This window comes from Coregonus lavaretus, assembly GCF_964263955.1.
Source record: "Coregonus lavaretus genome assembly, chromosome: 25".
In the NCBI taxonomy this organism is placed as follows: Eukaryota; Metazoa; Chordata; class Actinopteri; order Salmoniformes; family Salmonidae; genus Coregonus; species Coregonus lavaretus.
Window position 1 is genome coordinate 38,673,163 of NC_140012.1, and position 20,332 is coordinate 38,693,494.

Consider the following 20,332-nt stretch of genomic DNA (forward strand, 5'->3'; position numbering starts at 1 on the left):
AGAGTCTGACTGGACATGGGGATTGTGAAGAGAACTCTGGTGGCATGTCTTGTGGGGTATGCATGGATGTCCGAGCTGTGTGCTCGGTGCATTCAACATGTCAATACTTCTTACAAAAACAAGTAGTGATGAAGTCAATCTGTCCTCTACTTTGAGCCATGAGAGATTGACTTGTTAGCTCTACGTGTACATTTAAGGGCCAACCGTCCTGCCCTGTTCTGGGCCAATTGTAATTTTCCCACGTCCCTCTTTGTGGCACCTGACCACACGACTGGGCAGTAGTCCAGGTGCAACAAAACTAGAGCCTGTAGGACCTGCCTTGTTGATATTGTTGTTAAGAAGGCAGAGCTGCACTTTATTATGGACAGACTTCTCCCCATTTTAGCTACTGTTGTAGCAACATGTTTTGACCATAACAGTTGACAATCCAGGGTTACTCCAAGCAGTTTAGTCTCCTCAATTTGCTCAATTTCCACATTATTCATTACAAGATTTAGTTGAGGTTTAGGGTTTAGTGAATGATTTTTCCCAATTACAATGCTTTTAGTTTTTGAAATATTTAGGACTAACTTATTTCTTGCCATCCATTCTGAAACTGACTGCAGCTCTTTGTTAAGTGTTGCAGTGATTTCACTCGCTGTAATAGCTGACGTGTATAGTGTTGAGTCATCCGCATACATAGACACTCAGGCTTTACTCAGAGACAGTGGCAGGTCATTAGTGAAGATTGAAAAAGTAAGGGGCCTAGACAGCTGCCCTGGGAAATGCCTGATTCTACCTGGATTATGTTGGAGAGGCTACCATTAAAGAACGCCCTCTGTGTTCTTTAATGTCCTAAGTCAGATCTCCTCTATAGCCAGGGTGGTTTCCTCTTGGTAGATGTCGCAAGTCAGATCCAGCCAACTGGCTTTTAATTAGTGTGAATTGATGGGAGCTGGTACCAGAGATAATGTTTATGGTTGATAGCAACTCTGTCTGCCCTTGAAAGCAACCGTTTTGTAATTCACTCATCTGTGGTAGAGGAGAGCTGAGATCCTGTGTTGTTGTCTGCCCTTCTTCCTGTGAGGGCAACTGGGCCAAACAGGAAGTCATTTCACCATGAGTCATCGCTGGTTCTCCCTGACCGGAGTGAGCGGTGAAAGTAAGGCTGAGTTTGGATTTGGCGTGTGCAGACATGGAGACGCTGTCTATCGACAGTGCCTTCGCCTCGTTGACCGAAGATGAGGGTCCTTATGAAGAGCTCCTGAATACATCAGAGTTTAGTATACTAGAACAGTATCTGTGTTTTATATGATGTGATATCCTTTATTATAACTTACAGAAGTATGACAGTAAGAAAAACAAGTGGATACATAGTGAGAGTATCCAGCTTTTCTGATGTATTGACGTCTAATCTGCATCAATAGAAAGGAGAAGTTTGGAGGACTTGTACAGATAACTATATACTGGCTAACTGATGTATACGCAGTTTAGCGTTTTCATCATGAACCTTGTTCTGGAGGCAGCGCTGCAAAGTGGTTACTAGCTGGCACAGCCACAAAGTCATAAAATTTGATTTTAAACCTAACCCTAACCTTAACCACACCGCTAGCCCTAATGACTAACCCTAACCTTAACCACACCGCTAGCCCTAATGACTAACCCTAACCTTAACCACACCGCTAGCCCTAATGACTAACCCTAACCTTAACCACACCGCTAGCCCTAATGACTAACCCTAACCTTAACCACACCGCTAGCCCTAATTACTAACCCTAACCTTAACCACACCGCTAGCCCTAATGACTAACCCTAACCTTAACCACACCGCTAGCCCTAATGACTAACCCTAACCTTAACCACACCGCTAGCCCTAATGACTAACCCTAACCTTAACCCACCGCTAGCCCTAATGACTAACTCTAACCTTAACCACACCGCTAGCCCTAATGACTAACCCTAACCTTAACCACACCGCTAGCCCTAATGACTAACCCTAACCTTAACCACACCGCTAGCCCTAATGACTAACCCTAACCTTAACCACACCGCTAGCCCTAATGACTAACCCTAATCTTAACCACACCGCTAGCCCTAATGACTAACTCTAACCTTAACCACACCGCTAGCCCTAATGACTAACTCTAACCTTAACCACACCGCTAGCTCTAATGACTAACCCTAACCTTAACCACACCGCTAGCCCTAATGACTAACCCTAACCTTAACCACACCGCTAGCTCTAATGACTAACCCTAACCTTAACCCACCGCTAGCCCTAATGACTAACTCTAACCTTAACCACACCGCTAGCCCTAATGACTAACCCTAACCTTAACCACACCGCTAGCCCTAATGACTAACTCTAACCTTAACCACACCGCTAGCCCTAATGACTAACCCTAACCTTAACCACACCGCTAGCCCTAATGACTAACTCTAACCTTAACCACACCGCTAGCCCTAATGACTAACCCTAACCTTAACCACACCGCTAGCCCTAATGACTAACCCTAACCTTAACCACACCGCTAGCCCTAATGACTAACTCTAACCTTAACCACACCGCTAGCCCTAATGACTAACCCTAACCTTAACCACACCGCTAGCCCTAATGACTAACTCTAACCTTAACCACACCGCTAGCCCTAATGACTAACCCTAACCTTAACCACACCGCTAGCCCTAATGACTAACCCTAACCTTAACCACACCGCTAGCCCTAATGACCAACCCTAACCTTAACCACACCGCTAACCCTAATGACTAACCCTAACCTTAACCACACCGCTAGCCCTAATGACTAACTAACCTTAAATTAAGACCAAAAAGCTCATCTTTGTTTTCATGCATTTTTACAATGTAGCCATTTTTGACATTGCAGCTAGCCCATCTAAGGGGAAATTGCTCAGTTCTGCCTCCAGGACAAGACTCATGACAGTAAACGTCAAGCTGCAATGTATACAGGACCAATATCTGTTGTAGGTGTTAGTAGTCCAACAAAGGTGATGCATGCAGAGCTCCTATATATTCCATTCAGCACCTGTGTAGTCCTCAAAACCACAAAACCTAGAAACGCATTAATTTCCCGTGCACAGTCTGTCCTCCTAAATCTAGTTAAATGAGGGTAATCCTTCAGTGATACTCCAGTCAGGCACACTAAGAGAGATCTGCTGATTTTCAGATAAATCTCTATTCCTGGTTTATCAGCCTTCAGCAATGCATTTTATGGTAGTGAGTTGGTTAAATCTATAATTGCGAATCTATAATTGCTGCGATTAGAAATATATGGTTATATTTTATCATCAGTCATCTAAGGAATCACAACATTTCAAGGAAATTAATAAATATGAGGTAATACTAGTTTACCTCATTTGGGGGCTTATCTAGGCATATCCTGGTACGAGCTGCTGTATTAAACGTGTACAGCTGCACAGGTGAGATGAAGGGAGGCGTATCTTTTCACAGCAGACCTATAAACGCAGCCAGGGTGACCACTGCTCCGTGACTCACTCGCCAGAGAGCTGAGAGAACAGGAGACGGACATGAAGATCAGACAGATATGGGCGGCTGACAGTCTGGGTCCTGATGGATTGATCTCTGTGGATCACAGCACCCTTGGCTTTGTGCAAGATAAGCCACAGGTCGGACCTGGCTGCAGGCCAGATACTTCTCCACCTCTGTATCTCTGTCTCCAAGCCTTCTATAGCTCGTATGTTCCTGCCTAACTACAGTCCTTCCAGCCATTTAGACACAGCAAAGCAGTACCCAGGCAAGGGTTTTGACCGCACTGGTAACCATTGCATTTCTTATTAATGTGCATCCTGATATTTGAGGGGGTAATGTGGAATGGCCAGTCTTTCGGAAGAATTACGCTTTACTGACGTGAAATACATTTCTTTTCACGTGAGTGAGCGTGAACGACGGTTCAAATGATGTGCTCAGTGAATCTATTCAGGTGATTGTTAAGCCATAATCTGTCTCGATTTCATTAACCAAGACACATTTATTTTAATGAATGTCTACCTCTAGCAAGGAACAGTATTATGACTAGGTAATTTAATACAGTTTAGGTGAGTGTCAAATCCTCTGAAGGAGGAAATAGTACAGTAATGTGGATTTACTACTACAATCCTCCCATGTCATAGTAGTTAATTTATGGTATGTTCTGATATACCGTATAAAATATCTGCATTACCTTATATCTGCAGTCTAAGGTTCAGATCTACTACTGTATTCAGGCAGTGATTATGCTTCAGCTCCATGGGGACCGGTGCAGTATGGGAGGCTTACATAATCTGCTTGAACGATCGCTCGATTTCATTCAGCTAATTTCATTGTGCTAAATAGCTTTGCATTGGTCTGTAATACAGATATGTCCCTTTAGTTACAGTGGCTTGCGAAAGGATTCACCCCCCTTGGCATTTTTCCTATTTTGTTGCCTTACAACCTGGAATTAAAATGGATTTATTGGGGGGTATGTTTCATTTGATTTACACAACATGCCTACCACTTTGAAGATGCAAAATAATTTTTTTTGTGAAACAAACAAGAAATAGGACAAAAAAACGGAAAACTTGAGCGTGCATAACTATTCCCCCCCCCCCCCCAAGCTTGTATCATTTGTTTCCCCTTACACCACTCCAGTGTTGCTTTAGCAGTATGCTTAGGGTCATTGTCCTGCTGGAAGGTGAACCTCCGTCCCAGTCTCAAATCTCTGGAAGACTGAAACAGGTTTCCATCAAGAATTTCCCTGTATTTAGCGCCATCCGTCATTCCTTCAATTCTGACCAGTTTCCCAGTCCCTGCCGATGAAAAACATCCCCACAGCATGATGCTGCCACCACCATGCTTCACTGTGGGGATGGTGTTCTCTGGGTAATGAGAGGTGTTGGGTTTGCGCCAGACATAGTGTTTTCCTTGATGGCCAAAAAGCTCAATTTTAGTCTCATCTGACCAGAGTACCTTCTTCCATATGTTTGGGGAGTCTCCCACATGCCTTTTGGCGAACACCAAGCGTGTTTGCTTATTTTTTTCTTTAAGCACTGGCTTTTTTCTGGCCGCTCTTCAGTAAAGCCCAGCTCTGTGGAGTGTACGGCTTAAAGTGGTCCTATGGACAGATACTCCAATCTCCGCTGTGGAGCTTTGCAGCTCCTTCAGGGTTATCATTGATCTCTTTGTTGCCTCTCTGATTAATGCCCTCCTTACCTGGTCCGTGAGTTTTGGTGGGCGGCCCTCTCTTGGCAGGTTTGTTGTGGTGCCATATTCTTTCCATTTTTTAATAATGGATTTAATGGTGCTCCGTGGGATATTCAAAGTTTCTGATATTTTTTTATAACCCAACCCTGATCTGTACTTCTCCACAACTTTGTCCCTGACCTGTTTGGAGAGCTCCTTGGTCTTCATGGTGCCGCTTGCTTGGTGGTGCCCCTTGCTTAGTGGTGTTGCAGAGTCTGGGGCCTTTCAGAGCAGGTGTATATATACTGAGATCATGTGACACTTAGATTGCACACAGGTGGACTTTATTGAACTAATTATGTTACTTCTGATGGTAATTGGTTGCACCAGATCTTATTTAGGGGCTTCATAGCAAAGGGGGTGAACACGTGCACGCACCACTTTTCCGTTATTTATTTTTTTAAATTTTTTGAAAAAAGTAAAAAAAAATAATTTCACTTCACCAATTTGGACTATTTTGTGTATGTCCATTACATGAAATAAAAATTAAAATCCATTAAAAATACAGGTCGTAATGCAACAAAATGGGAAAAACGGCAAGGGGGATGAATACTTTTGCAAGGCACTGTATGCTGGAACCCTGTCATTGTGTAACTTTTTGATTTCTCCACCTGCCCGCAGTTCATATGTCACTCCAATGCAAATTATCTCTGTCTACTGCATAGTAAAAACTGTCACACACTGCACTACAATACTATTTATGGGGAATTATGCAGTATAGTTTGTCCTGTTTAATGATTTAATGTCTGAATTAATGTGATAAGAAGATTCATTGATGGTTTGAGTCAGTGGCGGTCGGTGACGTTTAAGATAAGGGAGGATTTTATTTTAATTTTATGAGCATGGCCTTATTTCTATTACAGCATATTGGATGAGTGTCATTCATATTCCATTCACCCAGCTCAATGTAACATCGATAGGTTTCGGCAACTACATGATAGTAATTTTCCCTATACTCATCATGAGGTTGCTACAACCTACCGGTCGAGAGACAAATGTGAGTAATTAAGGTGACAGACAGTGACACATTCAATACCGCCTTGCACACTCTTGCCCACATCTAGCTAATCATTAGACCAACAGCTTTGAAACAAGAGTTTCTATTGGACACATTCAGGTATGTTTATCCCTGTTTCGTTCCGTTTGCTTCCGTTTAAGAAACATTTTAACAGAATCAGTGCAATGAAGACACCCCTGATCACACGCAAACACAGTTCACTTTCATAGCAGCCACATACAAACAGCATGATAATTTTGCTCGTTTTAGAATTCCTTCTCGCATCTATGCGCTCTCCTCCTCTCACCTTTTCCCTTCACTTGTGGACTTCACTGCACAGCACAGCACATCAGGTGGTTAAATCACATGGGTGGTTAAATCAATGAGGCACTGAAATGAACATGTTTTTCTTATACATTTCCTTACTAATTGGTGTCTAGGTAGTGCAATTAGTTTTGGCTGGCACACAACCTCATCACTGATTTCTATTAGCTATTGATGTTGATTTGTATCTGTCATAGTCTGATCCTAGAGGAAACATGCACCTAATTCTTATCAGGGGGGTACAGCACTGATGCCCAAAATATTTTCAGCATTATAACACAGCTCTGATACAAACACAGCTCTGATACAAACACAGCTCAGCTCTGATACAAACACAGCACAGCTCTGATACAAACACAGCTCTGATACAAACACAGCACAGCTCTGATACAAACACAGCTCTGATACAAACACAGCTCTGATACAAACACAGCTCTGATACAAACACAGCTCAGCTCTGATACAAACACAGCACAGCTCTGATACAAACACAGCTCTGATACAAACACAGCTCTGATACAAACACAGCACAGCTCTGATACAAACACAGCTAATAAGGACACACCATGTTTTTGGGGGGGTAAAAACCCCCTGAGTTAATACTTGGTGGAAGCACCTTTGGCAACAATTACAGCTGTGAGTCTGTTGGGATAGCGCTCTACCAACTTTGCACACCTAGGTTAGACAATATTTGACCAAATATTCTTTACAAAACTGTTCAAGCTGTCAAGTTCCTTGGGGATCGTTAATGGACAGCAATCTTCAAGTCATGCCACAAATGTTCGATTGGATTTAGGTCAGGGCTATGACTGGGCCATTCAAGGACATTTACCTTTTTATTCCTTAGCCACTCCACTGTAGCTTTGGCTTGTTTGCTTCGGGTCATTGTCATGCTGAAAGGTGAACTTCCATTCCAGTTTCAGCTTTCTTGCAGAGGTCAGTAGGTTTTCCTCAAGGACTTTTCTGTACATTGCTCCATAAATATTTTCTTCTATCCTGATAAGTGCCGGTCTCTGACTATGAGAAACATTTTATTTATTTTTTTATTTTTTTATTTCACCTTAATTTAACCAGGTAAGCCAGTTGAGAACAGGTTCTCATTTACAACTGCGACCTGGCCAAGATAAAGCAAAGCAGTGCGATAAAAACAACACAGAGTTACATATGGGGTAAAACAAAACATAAAACATCCCCATAACATGATGTTGCCACCACCATGCTTCACAGTAGGGATGGTGTTCTTTGGATGATGTGCCATGTTGGTTTTGCGCCAAACGTAACGCTTTGCATTTAGATACAATTTTGTGATTTTAGTTTCGTCAGACCACAAAACCTTTTGACACATGGCTACAGAATCTCATGAGTGTTGTTTTGCATACTTCAAACAGGATTCAAGGAGGGCTTTCTTGAGTAATGGCTTCCTTCTTGCCACCCTACCACACTTGTCAGATTTGTGGCATGCTTGGGGGTGTTATTGTGCTTATTCCTCGTGTTATTATTTTTCTATTAAAAAATAATAATTCTCTCTGCATTGTTGGGAAGGGCCCGTAAGTAAGCATTTCACTGTTAGTCTACACCTGTTGTTTACAAAGCATGTCACAATAAATTGATTTGATATTGTTGTCACATTAATAATAATGGTCTTCACCGTGCTCCAAGGGATATTCAAGAGATATTCGATTTATACCCATCCTCTGATCTGTGCCTTTCCACTACTTTGTCCTGTAGTTGTTTTGAAAGCTCATTGGTGCTAATGGTTGAGCGTTTGCTTTGCAATTCACTACTCAGCAGAGGGAACCTACAGCAACTGTTGAATTTATCCTGAAATCATGTGAATCACTTCAATTTAACACACAAGGGGGTGGACACTTATCTAAACAAGCTATTTAATTTTTATTTATTTTTATATTAATTTTTTAATTTTTTATGAATAGTATTTTTTCTTAACATGGAAGTTGTGAGGTAATATGTGTAGATCAATAGGGGGGGAAACTATTTTAATTCCAGGCTACAGTATACAGTGCATTCGGAAAGTATTCAGACCCCTTGCCTTTTTCCACCTTTTGTTACGATACAGCCTTATTCTACCCCATAATGACGAAGCAAAAACAGGTTTTTAGACATTTTTGCAAATGTATATCAAATAAAGAACAGATACCTTATTTACATAAGTATTCAGACCCTTTGCTATGAGACTCAAAATTGAGCTCAGGTACATCGTGTTTCCATTGATCATGCTTGAGATGTGTCTACAACTTGATTGGAGTCCACCTGTGGTCATTTCAATTGATTGGACATGATTTGGAAAGGCACACACCTGTCTATATAAGGTCCCACAGTTGAAAGTGCATGTCAGACAAAAACCAAGCCATCAGGTCGAAGGAATTGTCCGTAGAGCTCCGAGACAGGATTGTGTCAAGGCACAGATCTGGGGAAGGGTACCAAAAAATGTCTGCAGGATTGAAGGTCCCCAAGAACACAGTGCTCCCCATCATTCTTAAATGGAAGAAGTTTGGAACCACCAAGACTCTTCCTACAGCTGGCTGCCCGGCCAAACTGAGCAATCGGGGGAGAAGGGCCTTGGTCAGGGAGGTGACCAAGAACCCGATGGTCACTCTGACAGAGCTCCAAAGTTCCTCTGTGGAGATGGGAGAACCTTCCAGAAGGAAAACCATCTCTGCAGCACTCCACCAATCAGGCCTAGAGTGGCCAGACGGAAGCCACTCCTAAAAGGCACATGACAGCCCGCTTAGAGTTTGCCAAAAGGCACCAAAAGGACTCTCAGACCATGAGAAACAAGATTCTCTGGTCTGATGAAACCAAGATTGAACTCTCTGATGAAACCAAGATTGAAGTCTCTGAATGTCCTTAAGTGACCCAGCCAGAGCCTGGACTTTAACCCGATCCAACATCTCTGGAGAGACCTTAAAATAGCTGTGCAACGACGCTCCCCATCCAACCTGACAGAGCTTGAGAGGATCTGCAGAGAAGAATTGGAGAAACTCCCCAAATACAGGTGTGCCAAGCTTGTAGCGTCATACCCAAGAAGACACAAGGCTGTAATCGCTGCCAAAGGTGCTTCAACAAAGTACTGAGTAAAGGGTCTCAATAGTTATGTAAATGTTATATTTCATTTTTAATGTATTTTATGTTTTAAACATTTCTAAAAACCTGTTTTTGCTTTGTCATTATGGGGTATTGTGTGTAGATTGATGAGGGGGAAAAAAACAATTTAATTCATTTTAGAATAAGGCTGTAACATAACGAAATGTGGAAAAAGTCAAGGGGTCTGACTACTTTCCCAATGCACTGTAAGGCTACAACAGGTGAACATTTTGAAAGGGGGTGGAGACCTTCTATAGGCACTATATTTGAAAAATAATAATGCTATTTTATATTTTCAGCATACAAACTGAGAAAACTGAAGAATTTTGTGGAGAGAAGTTTTGTGATCAGTCCGATTTACCTCAGACTCCTGTATTACGTAACACACTTCTCTGCATCTTTAAAAGTTGCTGATGTGACAGTCTCTTCAGTGTATTCGAGAAGTTTTGAATTGTAAAAATGCAATACATACTTGGGAGGAGCATGGCTGAGGATCCAGAGCTTGATGTACTGTACTGTACTTACCTAATTTGATATACTCAGTGTGTCTTGGCAATGTAAGCATAGTAGTTAGGTTCCACACAACACCTGTAGGTTCTATGAGGAATTGTTTGCATGATAAGTCCCACATTCCATCTGTGTTCTCAGAGTGGGATCATGTCCAGTATAATTATGTGCTGGCCATATTGCTGCTGTACAAACTGTAGTGATGACTGAATTGTTTTTCACACCGCCTGAATCTAAAATAAAGAAATTGCACATAGACATGTCTTCTTGATACGTCTTGAACAGATGCTTAGGACGTTATTGCAACTAGGAACATTTCCTTTAATAGGAGGAACAGTGCTCCATCATGAATCCCAGTCAGATAGAAGAAACCAAGATGGTTCAATCCCTTCCAGGTTAATTACTGTATGGAAAGCGGGTATTTCAAGACAGACATGGTAAAGCTTTTTGAATGATATCCTCTCTGAATTTTTTTTTTTTTTTTTTTTTGGGGGGGTAGATCAGCTTAATATTGCAGATAGATTGTAACTTCCATCAATGTAATTGTCTGCATCACTTCCAATCCCCCATGTTTTTATATATATATACTCCCCTTTATTACTTTTCAACCCCGCCATCCTTTCCCTACTTGGGGTAAATTAGTGAACAACAACGCCCAGGCCTCTACTTCCGGTCTATACTTACTACCTACATTTTATGGACACAGTCAATTTTACAATAATTATATTTTGTTTGTTTTTTCTCCTGTACTTCTTCTACTCTCAACCTCTCCGATCATTTTCATGATGTCCATCCGGTTTGCTTCTATATGCCATATCTTTCTAACTGTGCTCTTTCCCAAAAGCTCCCAACATACAACCTATATACTTATTATGGACACAGTATGCTTACATTATTAGTTATCTTGTTATTATTTGTTGTTAGTTGTTATTAGTTCCATCCTTCAACTCCATTCAACACCTCCCATCTATCTCTTAACACCATCCATATAGGATTTCTATTTGCCATATATATTTCAACTGTACTGTGATGTTTTACAAAAGTTCTGAACCTTTCTATTCTCATTGTTTCTACAGATTGTGAATTAAAAATAAATATTTTTGCTAAAAGTATTATTATATTATTGATCGATCGACTGTGACTTTTCAGATCACCCAGTAATGCTATCTGCAAGGTTAGCTCCAGGTAAATATTGCAATCCTTTTGCCATTCCTGGACCTGTGTCCAAAAACAAGCTACAAATGGACAGTACCAAAACAAATGATCTAATGATTCTGTCTCTTCGCAGCAAAATCTGCAGAGCTGGGAAGATTGTATCCTCCATATAAATAACATTCTATTGGTAGCAAGAATTGTATATAATAATTTAAATTGAAAGATTCTAATTTTGGAATCCGGTGTCGTTTTGTGTGTCAGTTCATAAACACTATGCCATGGGATCGGTACGTCAAAAATCTCTTACCAACTATTATGCAATCTATATGGGATGGCTGTCAATCCTTTGGTGCTTAAATGAAACTGATATACTTTTTTATTTATCACAGTTTTCCTTAACCAATTATGTTCTTTAATGCAAGGCCGACAGACAAGTTCCTTACTTTCTCCCCCTTCCACTTTCCTCTTCCATTTTTGCGGTAAGGCTGCAATTATTTGGTTGTAATTTTGGGTAGAGCAGACATTTCCATATGTTTTTGTTAGCTGCATGTGCGACATAACTCCACCAGTCCTACCGATGATATCATTTACGAAGATTATAACTTTTTTAAACATTTTGTCAAAAAATAAAGGTTTTTTGTCAATTTGTCAATTGAATTTAACCACAATATTTGTTGCATTATTTGTTCTGTCGTTTCTGGAGGATTAAATTGAAATTGCAACCAACTTTCTATGGCTTGTTTTAGAAATAGTGATATTTGGGAGATGATTTCCTTTTCAAATAACTGAAAATGAGTGGTTGTAATCTGAATAAAGGGAAAAAGGCCATTCTTGGACATTGGGTGAGACAATCTTACAAATTTGCTTGAGAACCAGTTCGGATTTAAGTATAACTTTTGTATGACTGAAGCTTTTACTAATGCTTTAATATTTAATAATTTCTGTCCTCCGAATTCATATTCATTAAATAAATAGGCCCGTTTATTTTGTCTGGCTTGCCGTTCCAAATAAAATGGAATATTTTTTCTCATATAATTTAAAAAACTGTTCGCTAGGCGTAGGCAAGACCATAAGCAAATAGGTAAACTGGGATAATACTAAAGAGTTAATCAGGGTGATTTTTCCACAAATTGACAGGTATTTACCTTTCCTCTCTGATGTTTGTTTTGTGAAACAGTCCGCAACACTTTTGCTATACAGTTGCTCCAAAGGGAACATTTTAGATGCTTATATCCACTAAAGCAGGTGTAGCCGCGGGACGATTTTTGTAGGAGCTGATTGTCGGGGGGCCGGAACATAATTGTAATAATTTGTACACTGCAAATAGACCACAACTAAGCCTAAAAATAAATTATATTTGAAAATAACAATAATTTCATACCTTGATTACATTGTTTTGGTCCGCGGGCTGCATGTTGTCGACCCCTGCACTAAAGCATGTTCTTTGAAGTCTTGACATTGTCATTGCAAATAGGGTGTTGACTTTTTAAAGTGGGGTTTACATTTCAAATCCTGACATTGTTTTGAAGTGCCACAAGTACTTAATGTAGTCACTGCAGGGACTCTCCATAGATATGAAGGATTGGTTTTGAGACCTTTATTATCTTTGTCAGACAGTACTCCATGACAATCTAATCTAAAGTGTGCATTTGAACGATTGGTTTTGTGACCTTTATTATCTTTGTCAGACAGTACTCCATGACAATCTAATCTAAACTGTGCATTTGAACGATTGGTTTTGTGACCTTTATTATCTTTGTCAGACAGTACTCCATGACAATCTAATGTAAAGTGTGCATTCTGTCTTTGGCTTTTTCTAGGTAAGATATTCAAATCAAAATCAAATCCAATTTTATTTGTCACATGCGCCGAATACAACAGTGAAATGCTTACTTACAAGCCCTTAACCAACAATGCAGTTTTAAGAAAGAATACCCTAAAAATAGGGGGGGACAATTTAATTAAAAAAACAATTTAATTCATAATGTCGGATGACTCATTATCTCGTTATTTGAGCATTATTTGGGCTCCCAAGTGGTGCAGCGGTCTTAAGGCACTGCATCTCAGTGCTTGAGGAGTCACTACAGACCCCCTGGTTCGATTCCAGGCTGTATCACAACCGGCCGTGATTGGGAGTCCCATAGGGCGGCGCACAATTGGCCCAGCGTCGTCCGGGTTTGGCCGGTATAGGCCGTCATTGTAAATAAGAATTTGTTCTTAACTGACTTGCCTAGTTAAATAAAGGTTACATATTTTTTTTTAAATAAAACCACAGATATTAACATACGGACAGATTCTTGCAGGATCACTCAGATATTTCTGTTTGTACTTGCAAATATCCCACCCACCAGGGCGTAATAAATTGCAGTCAGTCCTGCAGATGGCCAGAGGCAGAGATAAGCCATGCATTGTGATGTCCAAAGGAATTAGATAATATGGAAATGTTCACATTTACTGTAGACAGACCACCTGCAATGTATGCAAGCCTTGTAGACTATAACAGTATGTCTCTGCTTTAAACGAACAACAGCTGTAGAAGCTGACTAAATGTAAAAATGTAGAAGCTTTATGGGAAAGAGTACTACATTTGGTCTTTGTAAGCCGCAATAATTTGTTCACCATAAGATTTGTTCAAAATGTCAAGATTCTTAATTTACAGGTGTATGGAAAGTTGTGTATGCCCTTCTGGTGTCCTGTCCTCCCATAGCCTCTGGATCAGGGATGGATCACAGATGTCCTCCCATAGCCTCTAAATCAGGGATATACACGAGATGTCCTCGCATAGCCTCTGAATTATGTACAGTATATAAACTCATTATTCTCAGAGGCATTGTCCCCTTTGTGAGAACAGAAGCAAGCTTCCCTATATGGCCAGTAACAACCGTTACTACTGTTTGGTTTTACTTCTGATACTTCTGAAGTGCAATCTAATCCCACCAGTCCCAGACATAGGCAATGTCTGCATGTTCATTTAAGCGTTTTGTAGTGCATGCTCTGATGAATGTGGAACATCTGAATGTTGAAAAAAATGAAATCCACTGTGCACTAGGTATTTCTCACCTAGCTACCTCTAAGCTGCACACGCAGAAGGAGACAAATATGTTATATTTGAAGGTTTCAGTGAGGCTGGCTCTGTAAGCATCATCAGATTTGTACATGAATTTCATCCCTCATTGTTTAGAGCATTAGATTAGGTACCACTTTCACCAGCTGCAAAGATACTCTCACTATATTGTTGGTCTAATGCATGAATTCATAAACAATCTCTACACAGTAAGCCAATTCAAAGTTTCTTATGTATTTGTAGCTGCCCTGTGATGACCCTCTATAGAGACAAGTCATAGGGTTAGGTGGTAGGCCTCTATAGAGACAGGTCATAGGGTTAGGTGGTAGCCCTCTATAGAGACAGGTCATAGGGTTAGGTGGTAGGCCTCTATAGAGACAGGTCATAGGGTGAGGTGGTAGGCCTCTATAGAGACAGGTCATAGGGTTAGGTGGTAGGCCTCTATAGAGACAGGTCATAGGGTGAAGTGGTAGGCCTCTATAGAGACAGGTCATAGGGTTAGGTGGTAGGCCTCTATAGAGACAGGTCATAGGGTGAGGTGGTAGGCCTCTATAGAGACAGGTCATAGGGTTAGGTGGTAGGCCTCTATAGAGACAGGTCATAGGGTTAGGTGGTAGCCCTCTATAGAGACAGGTCATAGGGTTAGGTGGTAGGCCTCTATAGAGACAGGTCATAGGGTTAGGTGGTAGCCCTCTACAGAGACAGGTCATAGGGTTAGGTGGTAGCCCTCTATAGAGACAGGTCATAGGGTTAGGTGGTAGGTCTCTATAGAGACAGGTCATTGGGTTAGGTGGTAGGCCTCTATAGAGACAAGTCATGGGCAGAGCCGGCTCCAGGCATAAGCGACATAAGTGGTCGCTTAGGGCCCCCAGCCGCTAGGGGGCCCCCGACAAAAAAGTAAATAGGAATAATATTTTAGGAACTCAGTCGGGTTCTCAACCTACTATTGAGAGTTAGAATGGTAGAATACATAAGGTGCAATTTCTAAATGTGGTTGTACATCAGCAGTTTTCTCTTGTTATGTCAGTCACTGACAGTCACTCAATTAGCATGTCAGCAAAAACATTTTAGACTGGTAAGTTAGTCTATAGTGCCTTCAGAAAGTATTCATACCCCTTGACTTATTCCACATTTTGTTGTGTTACAGCCTGAATTCAAAATGGATTAAATATTTGTTTTCTCTCACCCATCTACACACAATACTCCCATAATGACAAAGTGAAAATATAGTTTTTAGAATTTTTTGCACATGTATTGAAAATAAAATGCAGAAATATTTTGACATTGAATGTTCCTGAATGGCCTAGTTACAGTTTTGACTTAAATCGCTTCCAAAGGTGATTCTAACATGTATTGACTCAGGGATGTGACACAATACATGTTAGAATCACCTTTGGCAGCAATTACAGCTGAGTCTTTCTACGTAAGTCTCTAAGAGCTTTGCACACCTGGATTGTACAATATTTGCACATTATTATTTTTTAAATTCTTCAAGCTCTGTCAAGTTGGTTGTTGATCTTTGCTAAACAGCCATTTTCAAGTCTTGACATAGATTTTCAAGCTGATTGTAAGTAAAAACTTTAACTAGGCCATACAGGAACATTAAATGTCGTCTTGGTAAGCAACTCCAGTGGATATTTGTACTTGTGTTTTAGATTATTGTCCTGCTGAAAGGTGAATTTGTCTCCCAATGTCTATTGGAAAGCAAACTGAACCAGGTTACACTCTAGGACTTTGCCTGTGCTTAGCTCTATTCCATTTTGTTTTATCCTAAAAAACTCCCTAGTCCTTGCCGATGACAAGCATACCCATAACATGATGCAGCCACCACCATGCTTGAAAATATGACGAGTGGTACTCAGTGATGTGTTGTTTTGGATTTGCCCCAACATAACGCTTTGTATTCATTTCTTTGCCACATTTTTTGCAGTTTTACTTTAGTGTCTTATCGCAAACAGGATGCATGTTTCAGAATATTTTATTCTGTACAGGCTTCCTTCTTTTCACTCTGTCATTTAGGTTAGTATTGTGGAGTAACTACAAAGTTGTTGATCCATCTTCAGTTTTCTCCTATCACAGCCATTAAACTCTGTAACTGTTTTAAAGTCACCATTGGCCTCATGGTGAAATCCCTGAGCGGCTTCCTTCCTCTCCAGCAACGGAGTTAGGAAGGACGCCTGTATCCTTATAGTGAATGGGTGTATTGATACAGCATCCAAAGTGTAATTAATAACTTCACCATGCTCAAAGGGATATTCAACATCTTTTTTTTTCTTGTTTTTACCCATCTACCAATGGGTAACCTTCTTTGCAAGGCATTGGGAAACCTTACTGGTCTTTGTGGTTGAGTCTGTGTTTGAAATTCACTCCTCGACTGAGGGACCTTACAGATAATTGTATGTGTGGGGTACATAGATGAGGTAGTAATTTAAAAATCATGTTAAACACTTACTGAGCACAGAGTGAGTCTATGCAACTTATTGTGTGACTTGTTAAGCAAATGTTTACTCCTGAACTTATTTAGTTTACTTCTGAACATAACAACGTATTTGAATACATATTGACTCAACAAATTTCAGCTTTTCATTTTTAATTAATTTGTAAAAATTTCTAAAAACATAATTCCACTTGGACTTTATTGGGTATTGTGTATAGGCCAGTGACACAACATCTCAATCCATCTTTACGCAATGGGTTATCCATTTCAATTGACTGATTTACCAACAAAATGTAACCCATGGGGAGTACAGGTTATATTACAGGCATCCTAAATTATGTAAACGTGGTTTGCCTTGTCAGCTTCTTATAACCATTTTATAAACACTACCACACGTTCACCTGTGATCTATGCATCCCTAACATTCCTAATGATGACAGATGAGACCTCAGCATTTCACTAGGCTTCATACCAACATTGCATGCTGCTCTCTGCAGTGTCCACCCTCGTTGATATGTGGATTAGCTGCTCTCTGTTGATCGAGAAGGGGAGTTCTCTACTTGACTACCAACGGTAAAAATCCTCTTTGATTGTGCGCGAAAAGAAGAATCCGAATGTTGGAGAGGAGGAGGAGAGCCCTCGCTCGCCTCACATTGCATCACTCACTGCTCGTGCTGATTCAGCGGTACGCAAGGGATAGCGGCGGGTGCTGAGGACACTCGCCAGAATCACTGCTGATTGGATGCCACTGTCAAATCAAAGCATTGCGCCGTAGCAAGGAAGGACAGACACTGCAGCGGTGTCAACAGTGACCAAATCGCAAAGGTTTTCCTGGTGGCTGTTTATCTGCCGTATAGGAAGTATGGATTAGAAGAGAGTGACTGGGAGGACGCTAAATCCCTTTTGTTGTGCGCTGATCTGGATTTAGGTGTTGGGCAAATATAAACTGCCAGTGCAGATCTGAAGCAGGGCGCAATGGACACGAACATGCGGAAATTTACAGTTAGGAGATGGTTTTCTGTCTACCTTCGGAAGAAGTCACGGTCCAAAACCTCGAACCTCTGCAGATTAGAGGTTAGTATATTGTTGAGTATTGCTATTTTGTGTCACCTGTGTGCGCCATAACGTAGAGTCATTATTTGCTAATGGTGTGATTCAGCTGCCACTGCTGTCACTCAATAATATTGTGGTAGGTTGTAGGATGTTTTGTGGAACCTTACCGGTGTTGTTTTGTTGTTATACCTGACATGATATTAGGCTACACTTGCCAGTTCAATTTCAGTATTTTGACAAGCTTTGTAACCTAACATTGCGCAACATTTTCATGCTTAAAAAATCATGTTGAATTTTGTATAGCGTGGTATTGCTGTGCCACAACAAGCCTGAATCCGACAGATAGGCCTACAGGTGTTCCTGCACAAACATTTGCACTTGTCTTGTCTTACTAGCACTTACTTTTCTGATAGCTGCTTTTATTGAGGAACGTTTTACTTACTATGACTGTGATATGTTGTTGTCCGTACCTAGCTACCTTAAAATGAATTAAATCACGATACCTGAGTATGTTTCTTATAGACTATGCTACTATTACAAGCCAAATTATATTTTATGGACTAAGTTGCTTTGCTTGTTGAATACGTTCCCCGCCGCGTTCTGTTGTTTATAGCTATTTTTTTCATTTTGTACATTTAAAAAAGCCTAATATAGGCCTAATGCATTTTGGATTTGTTGTAGCTAGGCCTACTTGCACATTTGTTTATTAGGGAAATGTTTTGACTTTTATATGGGCTACTTTAATTGATTCTTGATGAATATAACTTATTTTTCCTCATGAGCTTTAGTTCAACAGTTAAACCCCATCAGAACCCATAATATAAGCTTGTGTTACTCCATTGTTTGTAAACAATGTACCGTAATCAAAACTATATCATTTTGATCTCATGGATGGTCAGTCCTTGCATTTAAAGCCCCATCTATGAATTTGAGAGAGGTTATATTTCTCCAGCCCCATTTCTTTACCCGCTTTGTTATTGTTTGAACCGCAGATTACCCTTTAAAATAATGTATTATTTATTAGATTTGGACTGAAATATTGAATCATGAAACCAAGAGAGCAGTAGACCTATTTCCAATGATCTTCACTTTATTCTGTAGGCCTAGTTTTACAATTCTAAGTTTCAGGTGAAAGAGGAATTGGAACAATAGACACACACATCCAACCCAACCACGACCCAACCACGACCCAACCACGACCCAATCACGACCCAACCACGACCCAACCACGACCCAACCACGACCCAACCACGACCCAATCACGACCCAGGGGATTGTAATCTTCACCTTTTGATTCACCACATTGCAAAGCTACCTGGACACGGTGCTGTTCAGCAGCCATGGTGCTGAATCTGCAATCAGTCTTTTGTCCAGTTGCGTTGATTGCGGTACTGTCCATGGTGCTGAATGTTGGCGCTGGTTAAAGGCACAACAAGGGATTCCCGCATAGTTAGATGCCTTCTAAAGTGGTGGAACCACATACAGTATATCCTATTAAATTACTATGGGTGGAACTCTGTACAATACTATACAATACCATACAATATACTTTATGGATCATTTACATGTAAATTCATTTTGCGAAGTTGACATACAAATACACAAAACAAATTCTCCATCCCAATTTAACCGCCCGCATGCCTATCCTCTTTTTCCATGTATTGTAGAAACTGTTTCTAGCCGCATTTAATTTTGTCCTTTCTTGCTGAGCTTTCAAATAACTTGCTGTTAAGATGACCAGTGTTGACATACTTGCCTCAGTGAATTCAAAGTTAAGACCTCAGGTAAGCAGCTATTTTCTCTCAACAATATTGAGTTTTTATTGAGTTTAATTGCATTTGGCATTGTAGGACAAAGATTTTTTGCCAGATATCTGACCTTGGAGAAGAGTCATGGTTAGAGTGATGTGTACAATATCTGTAGCAGCCAATACAATACCCTTGTTGCCTACTCACAACTTGTTTCTCTGTATTGCATGTTTCACTTGGCTTTTATGTACTCAGCAAATGTTTTCAGACTAGTTGGGTCCTAAGTGTTAGCTAATGGTACTGTTTGTGTAAACCAGGAATGTGGTTACGCACACCCGCGAGCAACTGTGGACCCTCATGATGAGTTTAGACTTTTTGTGGCCCCCACCCCCATCAAAGTTGCCCATCCCTGGTGTAAACATTGCTTGGGGGTTATAGATATGTCACTGCTTGTGACTGTTTGTGTTACAGAATGCTTCTATGTCTGTGTGCAGTTATCAGTAGCAATGAGATTCACTTTGACGGCTCTTTGTAATCCTTCCTGACTGTGTCATAGCAAGATGTGCAGACAGACCAGCCTCTCTGATATAATATGTTCCCTCTAGACAGAGACGTCCTTTCAATGTCTACTTTTGATTTACATTTGGTTGAGTTTTCAACTAATGTGAATTCAACATGAAATCAACAAAAAATGTCATAATGTCATTGGATTTAGGTTAAATGTT

The 20,332-nt window shown here is 40.6% G+C and overlaps 1 protein-coding gene across 1 annotated transcript in view; it reads left to right on the forward strand.

The window, feature by feature from the left end:
• Window positions 1-17,781: 17,781 nt before the first annotated feature.
• Window positions 17,782-20,332, forward strand: part of LOC311100785 (ribosomal protein S6 kinase alpha-2) — a gene marked incomplete at both ends in the record, with an annotated part of 40,779 nt that continues 38,228 nt past the window's right edge. Inside the window, one exon of the mRNA XM_084141746.1 lies at window positions 17,782-17,880. Within this exon, the coding sequence (XP_083997872.1) occupies window positions 17,782-17,880 (99 nt within the window). The remainder of the gene's footprint in view (window positions 17,881-20,332) is intronic.